The sequence below is a fragment of the Oreochromis aureus genome, linkage group 14 (assembly GCF_013358895.1).
Source record: "Oreochromis aureus strain Israel breed Guangdong linkage group 14, ZZ_aureus, whole genome shotgun sequence".
Classification (NCBI taxonomy): domain Eukaryota; kingdom Metazoa; phylum Chordata; class Actinopteri; order Cichliformes; family Cichlidae; genus Oreochromis; species Oreochromis aureus.
In genome coordinates, this window is record NC_052955.1 from 32,653,774 (window position 1) to 32,674,189 (window position 20,416).

The following is a 20,416-nucleotide window of genomic DNA, read 5'->3' on the forward strand; positions in this document are numbered from 1 at the left end:
CATCAGAGGCAATTTCTGTTCAGCAGTCACTTGGTTTGGACTTCCAGAGTTGCCACTCCTCTCTCTCTGTCACTCACTCTCTTCCATCCCCGGATCTCCAGCTTACCTCGGCTCTGGAGACATAGCGTGCCTCTAGTCACATCCCTAGAGCAAACTTCTTCCAGCCCCACCTTTTAATCACGCGTTCTCCTTCATTAGTTGAAGTCCCAGATCATGTTAGTATGTCTCAAGCTTCAGATTGTCCCAGACCAAAACTATGACCTCTACAGCCAGTCTCTAAACCAATCTGCTCTTCGTTCAGGTCCCTTCACTAGACTGCACTAGCCCTTCTTTACACCAAACTGAGACTATCTTTTAACCACACAAACCCTTCTTTTCAGCCTCATCATAGATCTAATCATCAGTCCTCTAGAGTCACTTGCCCCAGGCCCGTTCCAGCCTGTCTAAGCCAAACTTTGGAGCAAACATGTTTTGTTTTTTTCCTGTTCTCCATCCTGAAACCATAACTGTAGATTGCACTTATTCTCCATTCAGCCTCGCTCACAAACCTAACCTCAAGTAAGTTGCACGTGTGGACTAAACCTTACCATATTTTAGCCACATCTCTAAATCAAATCATGCCTCATTACAGAACACACTCCAAAACAAACTCCTCATCCTGTAGCCTAATCCACGACTGAGACTAGCTCCACAAGCCTCAACTTAAGCCTTACCCTCCAGCTGCACATGCAAATAGTCTAGGGCTGATGGTAGGAGACAGTCTGCGCCCCTCTCCACTAGTACTCTAAGAGTACTACGCTTTTAACACACCCTAAGTGACTCCTGTGTCCTCACTCTGAGCCAGTGGGTCAGCACAGACCAGCCCTAACAGCATGACTGGCTGTCTGAGGAATGCCATGTCATGGAACAGATGGAGCTCCACAGACAATAGAGCTGCATGCATTACCCAGCCCTATGTACGAAGGCATGTGCCACACTTTGCGTGTGCATGTATGTAATTTGCATTATGTCGCCGTTCTCGACGCACTTTGCATCCTTTGCCCCCCCTTTACATTCTCTCCAAAACACAACAGGCAACAATGAGACAAAGAAAGATACACCCTTGGAAGAAAACTTTGAAAATGATGCAAACACGCCCAAAAGGCACGATTCCCCACATGGCGTGATGCAATGGAGCGATAATGCAGAAAATCCTGGAGATGCATGGAAATATTGGCCTCTGCACACGAGCTGAGGTTGGCTAAAACTAAAACAATCCCATGAACCAAGAAGTTACTACTTTCAGTTCAATCAATAACACATTATCTCATTCACTTTGCCAATAAAGATCAAATAAAGCTGATTTCTTGGCCACAAATGCTGTAATAGGATCGTTATAACACCTATAGATCAACAATACAACAATAAAGTTGGAGTTTGTCTTAAATTTCTAGAGCATTATCTGGAGACTCCTGCACAATTAGACAACCTGTGTGCACGCAGATGGCGTGAAAGAGTCGATCAGAGTCCAGGCACAGTGTAGTTGTGGTCTTTGGTGATGGATCACAGCTGTGAGCTGTTATCATAAAGACCGAGACTGCCACATTTCATTCATTTCACAGATATGGGCCCGCTGGCGAGGTCCATATCAGAGCGGTGCACTTCCAATCAAACATCAAATCAGCCCCCAAACTATTTACATCAAGAATTTAAGCGCACGCTGAGTGGATGGCTCCCTTCTTGGTTGTGGGTCCAGTCGTTATGGAGACATTACCGGATTGCTAAATAAGGCTGGAAGTGTCAGTAAATCGGGATGCCAGATTGGACGCGAATCCAGTGAACTCACCCAAGAGAACGACGGATGATCGGCTCCCCGCTCCTCCTCCTCTGTGTAAATCCAGGACCCCGGACACAAATAAATTAGCCCTGTACGAGAATCAGGCGGAATGTGTAATTTCACAAAAATCCCCTCTTCATCCGCACTACCAAAGCGATGGAGTGGAGGCGACGTGGAGCCGCAAACCAACCTGGTCGGCGTAGCCTACACACACGCACACACACATAAACACGCAGGCACAATTTTTTTTAAAAAAAATTAAAAAAGCAGGGAGTCTGTCTTATTCGTGCAATCAAAGCGATATTTTCCCAAAAAGGCACCGACTCGGGATTTCGGGAGGGGGGGCTGATTTCGGTGGAATCGGTGTAGTAATCTCGGATGCTTTGGTTGTTGACTGTGCACTTACTGGGCTGCTTCCCCCGGCTCCACCCGCTAACCCAGCCTTCCCAGTGCGCCCATTGGCACAGACGGCCGGACATGCAAATCTACTCTTCCCATTGATGTTTTCCAGAAAAGAAAAGAAAAGCACAGCGTCGTAGTTCTGTTGCTCTACTGCGCCACCGTGCGGCATCTAACCTACTGTGATTCACGGTTTGCTGGCGGTTTAGTGGCTCGATGAAGTCAAACAGGCTGGAGTGAACCGATGGGTGCTGAGCATGAGCAGGCCCTGAAAGATGGTGATTTGAATATGCTGGGGGAAATTGCAGGGCTATAGCCCTGTTTTAAGAAAGTCCCCGTGCCTCCCTAAAACACAGGTGTCAGACATAAGGCTCGAGGGCCAGAATCGGCCTGACAAAGACTCCAGTCCATCCCACTTTTAGCTTCATTTTCTGTGAATGAATGTGAATTATGTCTGGGAAGTGAGCTACCCTAACTTTTTTCTGTCATTTTACAAATGTGTTTATTTGTTCTGACAGATGTCTTTCATTTACTACACCTGCATTTCTTTTTCATGTACAACGACTGAGACGCACTGTTGAAATTGCACTTCTTTTTCTTGTATTGAATGCGATTAAATGTTTAGTTAAATTACTTTACGCTGACAGAAGGGGGAGGTTCGCTGGTTCGGCCCACTTAACATCAAAGTGGGCTTTATGTGGCCCACAAGTTTGATATCTCCACCCTAAGAGGACACCCACCCATTTTAGCAAGGCACTAAAATTGTAACTATATTTTGCAAATATAGTTAAATTAGTGATTAACATTGAATTTCTCCAAGATTACAAGCACTGTTTTTTTCAAAGATTTTTAAGAACACAGTACTTTACATATTGTGAAGCAATGATGTAGAAAGTTCGTAGATTGTTAAATGTTAAAAAGTCCATACTGAACGCACGGCTGCTTTATTAGTCCCACCTTCCTAGCACCAGATCAGACCTTCCTTCAGAACTTCTTTCATTTTTTGTAGCACAGATTCAGATGTTAGCCCTGTATGATGTTCACAGATGTTGATCCATATTGACATGACAGCGTCACACAGTTGCTGTATATTTGTCAGCTGGAAGCTCTCACTCTCAGTGGTGCTCTATTGGATTGAGATCTGGTGACTACAGATTAAACTGTCAGTTTCAAGAAACCAGTTTGAGATCATTTAAACTTTGTGACAAGGTGTGGGATCATGCTGGAAGCAGCCATTAGAAGATGGGTACACTGTAGCCACAGAGGAATGGACCTGGACCTGGAGCCTATAATCTAAATGTCACAACAGAAACAGAGACTCATCAGACCAGGCGATTTTTTCTAAGCTTTTTTTTATCCAGTTTTAGTGAGCTTTTGGGAATTGTACCCTCAGTTTCCTGTTCTTAGCTAACAGGAGTGGCAGCCAGTGTTTGTAGGTGTTAAGCGTGTATTTTTCTGGTGATATATTTCACAAACTACATCACACGCAGCTGTGATGAATACTGTGCTGCAAACAGTGCTCAGATTATATACAAACATGTCGCTGGAGCTCGTCAAAAACTGTTTTCAACATCATATTCTAGAAGAAAAATATACCAGTAAGTCTGCAATATCCTAATATTGGTCTGATTAAAACTAGTGAGAAAGGTGGCATTAATTCTGACTATTATATATGTGGGTAGGTATTATATAAGTGAATCATATATTACATCCTACTTAATGTTGGAGAGGAGAAAGTTTGAGGCTGCTTCCATCATGGTCACATTTTTCACCAAAACTACGACTCACTCTTTTTGTCTTTACACACAAACAAAATGTAAACAGTGACACCTTCAATGACAATACGTCTTCTCATACGCACCACATTTAACACTTCATAAACGGGTTGGTTCTGGTAGAAATCACCTCACACCGGTCCAATGTTGAGCCTCAGTGAAAGGTCTGAGACCAAGAAAAAAAAGGCCAACTCTGCGCCAATAAACTGAAGCCAGCTGCTTCTTACACGCAGAGAAGCACTCCAACTTTCCATTGCGTGAAACTACAAGAGAAGAATGTGCTTTTTCTTCTCTGTACATGTGCAGCGGCCCATTTCCAAGACTCAGGAAAATAAACTTGATTCCGATGCAGAGTGCAGGAACGAGCCGACCTCGCTGTAGGAGCAGCTCAGCAGCTGCACTGTGCAGGATGTCGCAGAGCTCAGTAGGACTCAGTTAAAGCCCCCTCCCCAATCTCTCTCTCTCCATCAGGTTTTTATAATGCCAGTGAAGGCCCAATACTTCTGCTCCCATGATTGTGTGAGAGCCTTGCAGGCAGCTGCGTAGCGCTCTAATGGCTTGGTCGCAGACTAAACTGGCAGCACTGCCTTGGAACGAAAATAGTTGCTGGAAAACCCAGCTCCATCAATGCCACCATTAGCTCAAATCTAACATTATTTCAGCTCAACTACTATTATTACACGTAACTGTCAATACAAGACCATTGCAGGAAAACGGTGAGGTCAAACGTGGCCTCTGGTCGCTGACATTTCCCAAAACAGGTCTAAATGTGAAATGGAAAGATCAATAGTGTGTGGAAGAATCATTTGTTTGTAGACTCTTGACACCTGCCGGTGAAGCTCACTTTGTGACAAACACACAAATACTGTTTCACATTTTATTTCATTACAAAAGTAAAACATGCACAGCACACTGCCTTCTAAAGATACAGTACAGGTATTTGCAATAAATAAGCATGAAAAAGAGCTGACGGTACTTTATGTTATGGAGTTTTATGCCAAGTGCACTTTATAATGCAAGGCCATTATTCTGTAGGGTCCATTAGACTGTCTTCTCTAATTCCTCTGATAATCTGCTCATCTCGGCTGGCAGCCATCACATTTAGGTGAAAGCTTTATTCACCAACTCATCAGCAAGCACAAAATGCCTTCTATAAAAACAGGACTCGGCAGTTGGCAGCATCTGTGATTCAGTGCAGGGGCAGTATCATCAGCCCCCAAGACAGAAGATACTCGTTCCACTTAAAAATAAGGTGGAGCTCGCAGGCAAACCCAGCTGAACCTTGGAGGACAAACAGAACATGCAGCTCTCCTTTGGAGAAATGGAAACCTTGCTTTGTGTGTTCACTTTTACAAAATTTAACCAGAAATGTAGCCTGAACTTCTCTGTGATCAGTTCATTGTTTAATTTTTATCTGTACATAAAAGTAAAGGTCAGGCCAAAATGTTGTGTTTGGACTTCCCTAAGAACATCCTCACACTGATGTCAGTGACGTGCAGCAGCAAAAGTCACTTGTGGTCCTTGTTAGAGCACGCTGGCAAAGTCTGTTATTACTGACATGATGTACGTCCAATCCAGTGGCTCCACTTGTGGAGTTAAGTGTGACTCTTTTCTGTCTCTGTACTCCTGAGCCACTCTGAGAAAGGCAAATTTAGGAACTTGTCTCAGAGCTGCTAAGCCCTAGCCTGTGCTGCATTCCCGGCCTGCCTACGCTGCATGTAGGCGTGGTACACATCGAGGAACATGTCCTTGCAGGGTATTTTCGCCTTCAGCTTGGAGCAGATGAGGAAGGAGCCGGCCATCTTGCGGTGGAGGGAGTAGGTCTCCTCAGGTGGAGGGGTGAGGCGGTGGCGGAGCATGACCGGGATGAGGCTCTGAATGCGCTGAGTAGTGCTCTGAGTGCCGAAGTCGAAGGGCTCAGCGGACGCAAAGGCTTCACCGAGAATCATCACTGCTTCCACGTGAGCATCTGCGAAGGCCTGTCAGGAGCAGGAAGAAGAATTACAGTAGGCATGTTAATGTCAGAGCATTAAGTATGCATGATATCTTGGACTGTAGATATAATTACATGCGTTTTCTTTAATTGAGTCATATTTTATATAATAAATGACTAAATGACACTTTAATAGCACACATAGGCTGATACACTATATTACCAAAAATACTTGCTTGTCTGCCTTCACATATGAACTTGAGTGACATCTCATTATTAATCCATAGGGTTTAATAAGCCATATTCCACAATTAAGAGTGTGCTTATGGGAATTTTTGACCATTCCTCCAGAAGCACATTTGTGAGGTCAGACACTGATGTTGGATGAGAAGACCTGAATAACAGTCTTCAATATCTATCGGGTTGAGGTCAAGCCAGTCAAGTTCTTCCACACCAAACTCACTCATCTGTGTCTTTATGGACCTGCTTTGTGCACTGGTGTGCAGCTTCATGGCTGAGTTGCTTTCATTACCAATAACTTCCACTTTGTTAAATATCACAAACAGCTGACTGAGGAATTTTTAGCAGAGAGAAAATTTTACGGCTGGACTTGTTGCACACGTGGATTCCTATAACAGTACCACACTGGAATTCGCTGAGCTCCTGAGAGTGAGCCATTATTTCTTAAATGTTTGTAGAAGCAGTCTGCATGCCTAGGTGCTTGACTTCATACACCTGTGGCCATGAAAGTAGTTTAGATCTCCTCTTCAAGATCCTCTTCTTGTGCATCTCTGATCTGCTTTTATTGCAGCTGTAATTTTAAGACTGTTTGTAAAATCCACTGTTTCCCTTTGCAACATCTACTCAAGCGTGTCAAAACAATGATGCTTCAACTTGAGGGGGACCGAGAAGCAAGGAGTCAAATCAGGTGAGTGAAGATTCCAATCGTGTGACCACAAAACTCCTGTTATTTCAGGGTGCTGTTTGCCAGCAAACAACAGCTTGAGTTTTTCTGCTTAATTTCCTCCCACGCTCCTGACCTGAAGCGCTGCCTTTGGGCTACAACACTGTGGACTCTGTTTGGTCAGAGAAATGACTGTCATTAGGAGTTTGATACAGAAGAGATGAAATAGCAAAAGGGCAACCTTAAGTGGTTAGAACTGGACTTCCACAGAGCAGCAACTCTGCAAGCAGTCCACAGGTGCATGACAAGAGACCCTTTAACTTGAAATGAGTCAAAGTTAAAAATCAGGTAAGCATCATATTGCATTCATCTACTGAAAACAAAAAGGAGACTTCTTTAGTAAACACATAGTGAAACGGGGTAAGAGCAGAAGGGCTGTGCGCTGCAGTGAAACAGTGCTGAATGCAAACAAACTGACAACACAAAAGAGACAAAAACAGATAAAGCATTTCAAAAATAAATCAGCACAGGAGCAGCAGCAGCGACTAAAATAAAACTACCTTGGCCTCGAAGCCCGTCAGGAATTTCAGGTCCTTGGATTTGGAAAGAACGGTGGCTCGATCGCCGACAGAAGCTGCATAAACCACCTGAGCACACAACACAATCTTGTTTATTTACAGAGCTCCGCTTTCAGGCTGAATGTGTGCACATGCATGCGACTGTTCACAATCTCTCTTTTTTTTTTTTTCCCTTGGCTGACACAAAATTTAACCAAAGGCTCCGACGTTAAATTATTGAGAGAAACCTTGATGCATAAATCATGTTGCGAGGTTGACTGCGGGCAGATTTATCATACCTGTATGTAGTCGTCTGTGAAGGATTCTGGGTAGCTTCTGCACGCTCCAAAATCCAAAAGAACAACCTAGAGACAAGAGTGAAATGAATCTGCTGTATTTGACATCTCTATTAACATTTAACATCGGTTTAAACATGGCATGACTGCCCCACCTTGTTGGTGTCTGAGTTGTAGAAGAAGTTGGCCCAGTTTGGATCCGTTTGCATGAATCTGAACTCAAACAGCTCCCTGAGACACAGCTGCAGGATGTTGGAACAGATCTGAAGTGGAGAGAAGAGGCTTGTGTTCACCATCATGCTGTCATTTAACAATGTGACATTTCCTTCCACCTTTTGGATCCTATCCTGTGTAGCCTTCTCATGGTGCTGTGATTCCCTGCCACACTGTGTCTAAAATTTGTTGCCTTATCTCAGCTCTGAAACACACATTTCCACAGTGACACAGAGTATCACTTCCACACTGCACTGTAGGTGCTGCTGAATAATTTACCACCAAGTCATTTTGTTCTGAGAGATTTATATGAATCTGCACTTGTCAGAGTACAACACATGTCGAAAGTTATGATTAAACTGCTTTAAATTTTGTTGCCGATTACGAATGGAAGGTGAAGACCTCACAAACTCTACGCATATTTAAATTTAGACTTGGCGACACGGTAAGTCTTTAACAAAAGCCTCGTATGGGGGCAGAGCTATCCGATCTGCTCCTGCTCGTCAGAGGCTTTCACCTCTAATTGGTTCCTACAATTAGAGCTCCAGACTGTCATGGACCTCTAATTGCAGGCTTCCCAGCCCAGGACTGCCCCTGAGGATGATTTTCACTGAGTTCTCTGTAAAACTGGATGACCTTTACTTCACTATGCATATTTTAAACTGAAGCATTTTAATGTGATTTTCTTTTTTTTTTAACCCAGTTGAGCATCACCACCACAATAACATCCCCTTGTATTCCTTCGCAGTTCAAACCCGAGCACCCAGACATCTGACAAATGAATGAAATTTGCCTGACTGTTGAAGTAAAACACACCTGGTTCCTGGTCTCCTGGTCCAGCTCTACGCACATGTCCAGTGGGACGCCCTGCACCAGTTCCATGGCGAGCACCCTGTGGCCTGACAGCTCATCAATCACCTCGGGGACTTGGAAAAACTCATCTCCCTCTAGCAGTGATCTAAAGGCCGAGGTACAAGTGAGAGAGAGCAAGAAAAAAAAAAAACTTAATGATTTATGTTATGATGATTTATGATTTAGGTTATTTGCAAAATTGAAAACATGCAAAACCAAGAGCAAATCACACAGAAAGACAGTTAACATTAACTATACCTTTACTGCCTGCATTATAATTAAGTAAAGATTACCAAGAAATGTGATGCTTGATTTACTAATTACACTTGAAATATATAATCTGGCTCCTCTACTTGTATACTGTACATTAAAAAAAACAATACATCAGCTAGCTGTGTACCCAGACAGCTTAGGTGGAATGTATATGGTCTGTGGCAGCTACCAGGACCTAAGCATTAAGAATCCACCCTTTAACTTCAGTGTAGCTCAAACGGTACACAGCAGCACACCACCGGCCTGGGTCCAACAGAAACCTACCTGAACTTCTTGGCACACTGTGCTTCCCTCTTATAGTCGCACTCCCATGCCAGTTCTCTCTGTAGAACCTCCAAGCTGCTGTCTGCAAACAGACCTGTGGAAAAATAAATGGTGCAAAGAAAACACACGGACCATGTCATCTTCTAACACAGCAGAGCAGCTTCTGTCTAAAAATAATTCATATACTGCATGAGTATGAAGCAGGGAGAACACAGAAAAAAATAAAAATCAGGTTGTAGGCATTGCATTAAAAGTGTATTTTGGTATACTGGTGGGCTATAGGTAAAAGAAAAATCCAGGCATTATTCAAGCTAAGCCTTGGGTTACCATATTTTTTTTATTTAGAGTGTTAATTGGGACAAAAATGAATTAATCCAATAGGGAGCGAGTAATCCCACAGGGCAACAGTCTGTGTCAGAGTTAAAATGTGAGTATTTGCCACCGACAAGCTACGATTGTCTTTGCAAGTGTCTGACAACATTGAAAAGGATCCCCAAAGAGCCAGATGTGTGTCTAACATGCAATATGAGTGTCAGTGTGAAAGCTCAGGGGAGGCACGGAGCTACAGTGCAAACATGGGTGAGAAATGAAGAGAGACGTTTGGTGAAAGAGTGCAATGCGTACAGTTACCACAAAGGAAATAAACAACTGTAGCTGCACAAAGCAAACTACAGTCACAAAAATGCTACACATACTGAAGCTTTAGCAAGTGTTGCTGCCACTGGATGAAATGCGAAGTGCTTGATTCGCGCAGCAAACAGCTCCCATTTGCAGATTTTATTAGCCATGTAATTCCCTTCCTGACTTCTCGGTGTGTGGATCAATTTGTTTTTACATCTGACATTTTCTGATCTAGCAACCATTCTATTGAACACTAGGATGTGCATGGCTTTACAGATTATTTCTGCAGATTGCTGAAAAAAATAAAAACACTGAGCCATAAAACTCATCCTGTTTGCTACAAAGGTTTTTGAGTGGGATACCTACTGCCAGCCAAACTGAAGAAGAAGTCTTAAGAAAAAAAAAAAAACAGGGAGCAAAAAAAGACCTGCCGCAGATGGAGCTGTGCTCATGTTAAGTTATTCATTTGATCTGGCATTAAAGCGTGACGAGAGCGCAACTGACAAAAATAAGCACTTTTACTCTGACATGGACAGATGTCCCCAGGGATCTAATTATTCTCTCCCATCACATATTCTGTCATCTCTCCACTGTGAGTTAATAAAATAAAAGCTTAAAATCCAGTGTGGTCACTCAACTGGTTGCACCAATTATGCTCTGCAGCAACTACAAGCTATTATGCACCTATAATAACTGTGTCAGCAATCACTTATACAACGCACCTTTGAAAAGGTTTGTGGAAAGTTAAAAACCACATAAACTATATAAATAAACTAATTACTTATTATTTTAGGCAATTAATAAATAAATATGCAAATTCTTTATTAATAATAAAGAATGATTACTGTCTGAAACAAGGCTCTCTTGGATAAAAAGCTAGTTTGACCTGCATCTATAGCACCACCTTGTGGTCTTAAATAGTGGACACACTGGTAATAATTTACACATGGGTGAAAGTCATAGTATAAAAACTTGAAATGTACAGTTGTTTTAAGATTACAAATAAATAAATAAATAAATAAAAATCAGAATTTCTTATTGACTAAATACATCTTGCTGATTTTTAATCTGCTCTGAGGAAAGTCAGACACAAAAAAGGACACCACACAGTCCTGTAGTTGTTACCTTCTGGCAGAGCCACACTCATTTTCAGTACTGCCATCAGGTTGTCTATGTCGCTGCGGATGCTCTCTGCCACGCCGGGGTACTGAGAAGAATAAGTAACAAACAGACAGTTGAGTCCAATGCAGTGAGTGAAACACAGACTGCACAAGTGTGTCGATAAGCTCCTACCTGGATCTTCATGGCGATTTCTCTACCATCTTTTAAAACCCCGTGGTGGACTTGGCCGATAGAAGCTGCAGCGAATGGTTTGTCCTCAAAGGATGAGAGCTTTTCTCGCCAGCCTGGCCCTAGATCCTCCTCCAGAACTTTCTATACAGCCAGAAACACAGATTGCATTGTGATGCACTGTCATACATCACACTGGGTAATGCTAAAATTTCAGAGCTGTAGCACATGTATGAAAAAGGCTTAAATAACATGTTGGGCAACCACATGCTGCTACAGCAGCACTGATCCTACATGAAGGATGGTGCAGAATTCTTCCCAATAACAATCATCAAAACTTACTGAAACTTACTTACTGTAGAGATACTTTTACATTGAGCTTCCTGAAAAGCTCAACTTTTTATTAAAACAATATAGCCATATATAAAATATCCAAATGGCCTTTTAGGATAAGAAAATAAAAGGCTAAACTGGTGCTGTAGTGTCTACACATTAGCCTTTTAGCAGGTGAAAACTATATGAAATCATCAGAAAATAAAAGCACTGAATACATAGCTTAAGTAGTCCAAATAATAGTCTGTCTTTCTGTTTTAGACCTGTAATAGACTGGTGGACCTGTTTAGAGAGTACTCCACCTCTTTCCCTATAACGGCTAGCATAGGCTCCAGCCTCCCACGACCCTGAATTGCATAAATGGTTAAGGAAATGGATGGATATTGTTTGAAATCCATTTATGAGTGCCTATGGAGAGTTAAAGAAGTAGATGCTGTAGAGGGTAAACCAGCCACAATGCAGGAGTGGTTATAGGCTTTAACAAACACAATCATGTTTTTAGTGACCTGAGCAACTGAGATGCACAAGATATTTCACAGGCAACAGTGTCACCAACTATGCATGACAGGATACATGTCAGGATGAGGTTCAGACTTGTGGCGCATTCAAAGTGACATATAAATAGAACTACTTGTCGTCCAGTAAGAATCCTGTTATGGAAAGGCAAACAGGATGCTCATTCAGACATAAAGCCACTTTGTTTAGATACTGTCAGAAATTACTGGAAAGGAATGTGCTGCATTGGTTTGAATCACAATTATATAATAATCTCCAATTTGTTCATGTAAATGGGCAGTCATCGTCACACACTATGGTTAATTATGGAGTTCCACAGCGTTCTGTGCTAAGACCAATTTTATTTACACTGTACATGCTTCCATCAGGCAGTATCATTAGAAAGTACAGCATACATTTTCATTGGTAGGCAGATGATACCTAGCTCTATCTATCCATGAGGCCAGATAACAAACAACAATTAGTTTAACTCCAGGAATGTCTTAAAGGCATAAAGACCTGGATGACCTCCAGTTTCTGTTAGGACAATTTAGTTTTTAGAATCTTTGTTTTGTGTTTGTAATTTCTTTACACTATATTATTCTTAGTTTTTTTAGATTCTCCTATGCTTTATTTGGCTCTCTTGTATTTTGTTGTGAGTTTTCTTTAGCATTTATTATAACCTTTGTAGTGTCTCCTTATATTCTGGCTCTTCTTATTGGTTTTGGAACATTTAATTATTATCTTTTTGTAATCCCTTTGTCCCCCCCCCATGTCTGTCCGCTCTGCATGTGTTAGTCACAGTTTCTGTACAAGAGGTTTCCTGTTTTATTGTGATAGTCTCTTGTCTCCTGTGCACTATGTTCAGTCTAACTTCCCTTGTCTTGTTATTCATGATTTTCCGCCTGCTGTATTTCCCATGTGTCTCCACTTCCCCTAATCACCCTCCTGCTTATAGACAGTATCTGTCTCCCTCTGTCCGTCGTCAGTGTACTGTTTATTTCCCTGGTGTAGTCCGTTTCCTGGTCTTCGTTCCCTAGCATCTCAGCTCCTTAGTGAGTTTCATTAGTGTACATTTGTTTTTTGGCTTAGTTTTGTGTTTTGCCTCATGAGATTTTTTTTCAGCTCAATAAAGGGCTCGCCTTTTTTAAAACTTCCACCTACCTCCGTGTTGCACCTTGGGTCCTCACATATCATATTCTGACAATTTCCTGCTTCTAAGATTTCATAAAACTAGTCGTGGCAGATGGCTGCCACTTCCTGAGCCTGGTTCTAGCAGAGGTTTCTTCCACTTAAAGGGGGGGGTTCCTTCCCACTGTCGCCATCTGCTTACTCATGTTAGGTTCGCCCCATTGTTGGGGTTTTCTCTCCATTATTATAAAGTCTTTCCCTTACAGTCTTGAGGAGACTGTTGTTGTGATTTCACGCTTTGTAAATAAAACTGAATTGAAATAATTGTGTGAAAATAGCTGAAGAGCCAGTAACAGGTCTTGGGCTTACAGTCATCTGCCATGTGGGCATGAAGTCTGCACTCTGTCGGACCCTCTCAAAGATCTTCTGCAGTTGGGGGTTGATAAAGGAGTTGTCTGAAGAGAAAAATCCACTGTCAACAATCCTGTGAGGACATCTAAAGAGCATTTTGCGTGAAGCCCGTGTTACAGCGTGTACCTTGTATGCTGAGCATTTGGCCTATCTTGAGAGCAGCTCCACGGACCTTACACAGAGTGCTGACTATTCTCTCAGCATTGGCCTCTGACAGGAAGGGAGAGTCTAGCAGGGAGCTTACATCTGTAAACACACAGAAGCAGTATTAGTAATGATATTAGGTGCAACATATTAAGAGTATCATAGCATGACAGAAGTCATTTATTTCATTTAAACTGCTGCATGTAAATAAGCTCTGGCCTTAAACTGAGACAACTGTGGATAGTGGAGCATAAAAGCTGAGGCAGTGGTACATCATCAAGCACTGCTCATTTAACACATATTAAAGCCGTTATAAATTCTTGTTAGCATATATGATCTAAAGCCTGTCCGTGGCCTATCGGGTATTGACACATTAGACAGTTCTCAGGGTTGACCAGGCGTCCATCTGTCTGCTGTATCTGCCAAGAGTCTAGGACAGAAGGCTAGTTTACAGGATGGAAGGTGAGAACAGCAGTAAAACATCTTTACCTCCTTTTTGTTTGCCTCCTAGTGACTGCTTTGCCACTTCTGCAATGGCACCGATTCCCAGCCCTACTGCCAATCCTGCAGCAGAGAGACAGAAGCAATTTTAACTGCAGGGCCACTGAAGACAATCCCACACAGATGCTGCTGCTATGTAGCAGGATGGAAGTATACTTCAATACCCCACATATTTTACCACACCTTTAACTGTTCCTGACTTCTGATGATTAAGAAGCAAGAATTTTATTTTTATTGTAACAGTGGCAAGCTAATAACCAGCAGTTGTCAATGAGAAAACAAATACCAAAGTATTTTTAATAGACTCCAAGAATATTCATAAGTGACTGAATGGGTCTCATCAGAACTGCTAGGTTTGCATTACAGGCTTCATAATGGGATTGATTGTAGATTTTACACCATAGACTCTGGGGTTACATTAGTATTCAGGAAATTCTTCACACAAAGCCCATTTTCACAGAATTTGAGTGGAGAAAAGAGCCTCCAACATTTCTAAACAGTAGTGATGGCAGAATGGACCACACATGCCTCAACAAGTCAACTAATCAACAAGCTTTTTTTTTTTTTTCTAAACAGGAAAAAAGAAAATACTCAACATCAGATCTTCAAAGTACTGATGAGTAATTTCTTCAGTTACTTACTGAACATTTTTTTAAATTTGTTGGACCACATGATAAACTTGGGTTTCCCAGCTTTGACATTTTGGTGAACGATCATCTTTGTTCCACTGTTCCTGGAGTCAATTTGAAATCCAGAGACAAACTCAGCAGGTAAACAAAAACAGATTATTCTCACCCCCGAAATTAACCAGCCTGCTGATTCTTGTGGCGGGCACCTTTCTCTCTTTGGCACGGTCGCTCAGCTGCAGAAAGTCAAACATGAAAATGTTTTTATCAATAATATATTAATGACTCTTTTCCAACTCTTCTAGCCACTGACTTTACTGCAGCAACAGGATTAAAAAGACCTGGTGAACTCTGGGAACAATGACATGTGGGTGGAAGAGAAAAAAATATATACCTTTCACAGAACACACATAAAGAAATCATTATTAAAATATAATTTAAATTAACACTAAAAGTCAAAAATATTCTGGATATGTACAGAAACTCATTAGATGATTATTATGGGCTTTGGCCATCTGTTCATTCACTCAAATAAGATGAAATGTATGAACTCCAAGTAATACAACTATATACATCCACAGTAATGCATGTTATTAATTGTATCTGTCTGCATGTAAGTGTACAGTTAGGTCCATAAGCATTTGGACAATAATTTTTAGGCTTTTTCCCCCTCTGAGTGGATTCCCACATGACATTATGAATCAAATAATGTGCCGATATGAAGTGCAGACCTTCAGCTTTAATTCAAGGTCTTTAACAAAAGTATTGCATTAACCGTTTAGGAATTTACATTACTTTTAGATACAGTCACCCATTTTCAGAGCCCCAAACATAATAGGACAAACATAATTAATAAAAAATAAAAACCATCCAGAATATAAAGATTCTTATGAATATTTGGATGAAAATCTTTTGCAGTCAACGACGGCCTGAAGCCTAGAATCCATGGACATCACCAAATGCTGTGTTTCCTTACTTGCTCTGCCGGGCCTTTACTGCAGCTGAATCCAGTGACTGTTTGTTTGTGGGTCTCTATGAATTCATTTTTGTATTTGATAAATGAAACGTTGTTCTACTGGGTTGAGATGAGATGGCCATTGAACAATCTGCATCGAGAAACTCTTGGGTTGCTTTTGCAGTTTGCTTTGGGTCAAGACATTTGGTTGAATGTGATCAGAGCACAGACAGCACCATATTGTAAACCCTCTGCATTTTCATCCATCAAGGTATCGTTTCACTGCAGACTTTGATGATGATGATAAGCATACGTCCACAAAGGTGAAAGTGTGACTCAACTTGTGAAGTTGACAGTTTAGTTGTCTTCTGGGGTTTTTCAGGCCTTTTGGTCATTGCTGAGCTGGTCAGTTCATTCAATACATTCAAGTTTTTCTTTTAGGTTTGATGAAGTGTTAAACAATGAAGTGTTAATGAACAGGATCAGAGCACAATGCAAAAATAAATGCAGAGCCCTGTTAATTTTATTTTGTGTTATGTTTTGGTACCATTTTGTAATGAATTTGTTTCATTTGCCTTCTAAGAAAAGCATTCAGTTTAGGTAAATTAGGACCATTTTATATTGATGCCAAGATTTTTACATTAGCAGGAATGTCACACAACATGATTGTAAAAGCAGTGTTATACGTATGTGACAGTGAAATAAAAATATTTTTGTAGCTACTAAAGTAATCGTGCAGGACTACATAACCCTTTTATTAAACCCAATGAATTAAAGCTGAAAGTCTGCACCTCAATCACATTCTTATCATTTGGTTCAATTCCATTGTGGTGGTGTACAGAGGCAAAACCACAAAACTTTTCATTCTTCAAACCCTTTTGGACCTGACTATATGCACACGGGGATCCTCAAACCAACCTTCTGTTTGACAGGTTTGGCCAATGCCTGCTTTGCCTCCCGGGCTTTCTTGATGTCCTCAGGTGTGAGCTTGGCCACAACAGTGTTGTGGACAGACCTGCTCTGCAAGTAGTACTTGTGGAGGCCTGAGGTGGTGTGAAAGAAGCGAGCACCCTGCCCAGGCCAGCCTGCGCCTCCTTCTGCCATTCCTGATTTAGGAGGTTCCCCTAATGCAGAGAGAAGAAAAAAAATACAATACTTAAGGGCCAATAACTGGCTGAAATATACACGCCACATGGTATGGGGGCTATAAGGATGCTTTTTTTTTTTTTTTTTTTAAATGTATATTTGTTATACTTAAAAGACCAGTACGTAAATAAATGATTTCTTTATATTTGTTGAGGTAAACATTTAAAACATTCTGGATAAAAAGGAGGAATGCTGTTAGTGCATTTTATTTAGTGAATGCCATATTCGATAAACACTCAGTAATACCTGTGTGGTGCATACCTGTGTGCATCTGTGCTGCAGGTCCCGTTTCTGTTTGGCTGTGCTCCCCTTCAGCAGGGGGAAAATCGGACCCCACAGCCCATTTGGCCGCTTCTTCAGGGTCCATATTCTCCCAGCCCTCCGCATCCGGAAACACATCCTCCTGTACTGACTGCTGCTGTTGCACACACACACACACACACACACACACACACACACACACATATATAAATTGCTGTAGTGCCCGTTTAGGGAGCAGTGTAATCCAAGTTTTTGTAACTATAATTTGCAGATTGTGGGTTTGCAGCCCTCTCTCATTTAAAAGAGCATCAGCGAGTGACTCAAGTCATTATTTATAGGTAACAAGACAAAAATATACAATGACATGTCAAGTTTTAGCCTGTCAGATGAAATGTTGTATAGGTTAGAACTTTTGCTTACAATCAGGTTCAGGTTAGGTTAAGAGTTTGGCACTTTTATCTACCCCTTCAGAGATAAAAGGTTTGGGAATACAGAAATGTCAGTGAACAGTCTCACAAAAATGTGAGTACCTATATGTCTGCCTCTCCCACTACAAACAGAGTGGAGCAGGCAGCAACTTTTAGCTAAAATATGAGGAACTCTTATCCAACCTGTGTTAAGCTCACATACATATTTACACAGCTGAGAAATTTAAAGGGGATTAAATAAGCTGTTTCCAAGACAAGCAAAGAACAGAGAGCGTTTGTTTATTTATTTATTTTTGTTTTTTAATTATGACATTAATGGCTCCTTTTATGTATGATTTGTTTTGCATTTAGAGCTTATTTTTTTACTTTCTGCTTATTTTTCAGTTAAACTCACCTGACTGCTGCCACCCATAAATGTGCCAACCAGTCCTTCTACCACATCCTGAGCAACTTTGACCCCTGCTCCCAGGGACGAGTTGCAGGCCATTAATCGGAGCTGCTCGCCTTGAGTGGAGACCAGCGAAGAGCCCACTTTACCAGCTCCTCGCAGCACCTTCAGGACTTCTGACAGCATCACTTCAAGCACAGAGGAGGGAGAGAGGAGGACTCAAGTTACAGGTTATGAGACGTTTGAGTGACAATACAGGAAAATACTAGCATACAAAACAGCAAACAAATACACCATACTCTAAAATTGATCATTTATAGAAAATGAAGAAGTTTGAGACCTCAGAGATTAATGTAAAAGAAATAGTTCTGGGTAAAAACTGCAAGATGATCATCACCCCGTTTAACCTTGGATATACACAGCTGCCCATTTTTTAAGAGGCAAGTGTCACGCGTAGCCTCCTAACTGTAAGCCACGCCACATATAGGCTAAGTATGTTTGCAAGAAATGTCAGAATTAAAGAAAACGACACATACATCCAATTGGGAATGTCAACTAGCTATTAAGTTAGCTCCTGGTGTTATCCAGGTTGTGTAACTCGTGGACTCGCAGACTAGCTAGCTAACGGTATCTAAATTAGACCCAAGTTAACAACAAGTATACGGAGAAGCGCTGAATGAAAACAAAATAATGTCCCCAAATTAAGTAACTCACTTTTTTCCTATCGCTATTTTTCCAGGTTTTCTCAGTGACTGCCCTCTTCCACGGCTGCAGAGTGGAATGATCTATTTTGCAACGAGTCGACACCCGGAAGTTAAAATTTGACTAACTTGACTGCGAACCAATCAGAGAGTGAATAGGCGTGAAGAAAGACGGGAGGCGTATTCCTTCAACGAATGGTAGTGCAGAACGCCAGCCTATAGGAAGGTTGTATCTGAACTGTCTGTCCAATTACAAGCCGTATTAGGCGGGACTGAGCGGAAGCAGCTATCAATGAGAAGCAGGGATGTCATGCGTGTAGTTATGGTTACCAAACCGGAGATGTGAATTAATACGCAGACGTTTTCTTTTCATTTATAAAATTCAGCTAAAGTTGAGAGATTTTGTTCAGTGTTTGTCCTTTTGTCTGTTTGCCCCTGCCACACCATTATCTGCCATAATATACGGATCTTTTGCACATATATGTATATACTTCTTCACTTTTTCAAATATCAGCTTAAAGATGTTCGACACATTGTTTTTCACTTCTATTATTCTTTAGAATGAAACATATTTATTACTGTAACCAGACTGCATTTATTTAGACATCAGTCATTACTTTATGGTTGAATCTTGTCCTTCCGTGAGGCTGACATACAGTACTGCTATGGGGCAGTCAGGTTTCTTCATGCGTGTAAATGCAGAGAGAAGGTCTTTCTGCAGTGTGAATCATTATAACTCCTTTGGGGGTTCAGCTAGTTTTCATTTTGGTATTTATTTATGAGATAATTCCCATGGGCCTCATGATCCCTCTCGTGTCACCACTTTTATGTTTTTTTTGTTATTTATTTATTTATTTTTTTACCACCAGCATTTCTATTTTACACAGGAAAAAAAGGGAATCCAATGAAAAATCTGACGTTACATTATGGATTTAGAAAATGTTCTTGCTGTAATTATGGGTGGTCTATTGATCTAGTGGAGCTGCTGTGACAGCTGTTATTAGGCTGACACTGAGAGTTACTGCACATTTAATGAAATTGCTGGGCAGTAAAACTTTATGCTCTGTATTAACTAGATCTACATAATTAATAAAAATGATTAAAAGTGAAATGTTTTAACTATGGTCCCGATCCAGGTTGGTAAACACAATTGCAGATCATGAGAAATAGGTGTAGCGGATTCTTGAAATATGTCCAAACATAAATGAATATACGCCAAAAACAGAATCTACAATTCTAATGAGTTTGAAAGCCAATATTTGACATGATCACCTTTATTCTTCAACACAGTCTGAACAGAATTTTAATTAGTCTTCAGGCATAGTTCACCAGGCTTCTTGAAGGACATTCAGAGCTCTTCTTAGGATGTTTCTGCACTTTGTTGGCATCACACACTATATTATGCCTGTCAAACTGCGTTATCTTTCATTTTTCATAGATTCAACTAAAACTAATAGCGTTTTTGCAGACTGCTTGTAATAAAGTATCTAAAGATATAATTTAAAATTGCTTATTTGCTAAGTTGTCTGTTATGTCTAGACACAACACTGGTTAATCCCTTGAGTTTGGCACCTTTTTATGCTTAAATGACTCAGTGTTTAATGTCTTAACAAAGGAAAAACATCCCTAATCACTGCAGAATAATATCACAAAAGCTGTTATCACTGATTAACTTTAAATAACAAACAATTGGTTCTTTTTAT

General features: G+C 41.1%; 2 protein-coding genes across 4 annotated transcripts in view; both read right to left on the minus strand.

The window, feature by feature from the left end:
• numbl (NUMB like endocytic adaptor protein) overlaps positions 1 to 2,208 on the minus strand; it is a 62,360-nt gene extending 60,152 nt beyond the window's left edge. Inside the window, exons 1-2 of one of the 2 annotated variants that reach the window (XM_039598330.1) lie at positions 2,141 to 2,163; positions 1,826 to 2,020 (exon numbers count right to left, since the gene is read on the minus strand). The gene's annotated coding sequence lies outside the window, so the exon portion shown is untranslated. Of the gene's footprint in view, positions 1 to 1,825 lie in introns of both variants that reach the window. The other variant, XM_031741580.2, reaches the window with a different exon arrangement.
• Positions 2,209 to 4,853: 2,645 nt separating this feature from the next.
• Positions 4,854 to 18,847, minus strand: coq8b (coenzyme Q8B). 2 transcript variants are annotated; one of them, XM_031741547.2, is made up of 16 exons: positions 18,727 to 18,847; positions 18,019 to 18,200; positions 17,197 to 17,350; positions 16,708 to 16,913; positions 15,004 to 15,070; positions 14,197 to 14,271; positions 13,690 to 13,809; positions 13,522 to 13,607; positions 11,197 to 11,337; positions 11,029 to 11,110; positions 9,283 to 9,376; positions 8,710 to 8,851; positions 7,836 to 7,943; positions 7,684 to 7,749; positions 7,388 to 7,474; positions 4,854 to 5,969 (listed from the first exon to the last, which is right to left on the minus strand). In XM_031741547.2, coding segments are annotated over exons 1-16 (1,917 nt in total). In that variant the 5' UTR covers positions 18,728 to 18,847; the 3' UTR covers positions 4,854 to 5,663. The 2 variants fall into 2 exon arrangements, with proteins under 2 accessions (XP_031597407.1, XP_031597406.1); XM_031741546.2 differs by having other exon boundaries at positions 17,197 to 17,353.
• Positions 18,848 to 20,416: the final 1,569 nt, after the last annotated feature.

What these genes read in the sequence shown, in the direction of transcription:
- coq8b (XM_031741546.2), bottom strand. An exon ending in AAATCGCCATGAAGATCCAG is followed by an intron (nt 11,111 to 11,196) that starts GTAGGAGCTTAT and finishes TATTCTTCTCAG; the next exon opens with TACCCCGGCGTGGCAGAGAG. An exon ending in ACCAGGAGACCAGGAACCAG is followed by an intron (nt 7,944 to 8,709) that starts GTGTGTTTTACT and finishes TCTCCACTTCAG; the next exon opens with ATCTGTTCCAACATCCTGCA.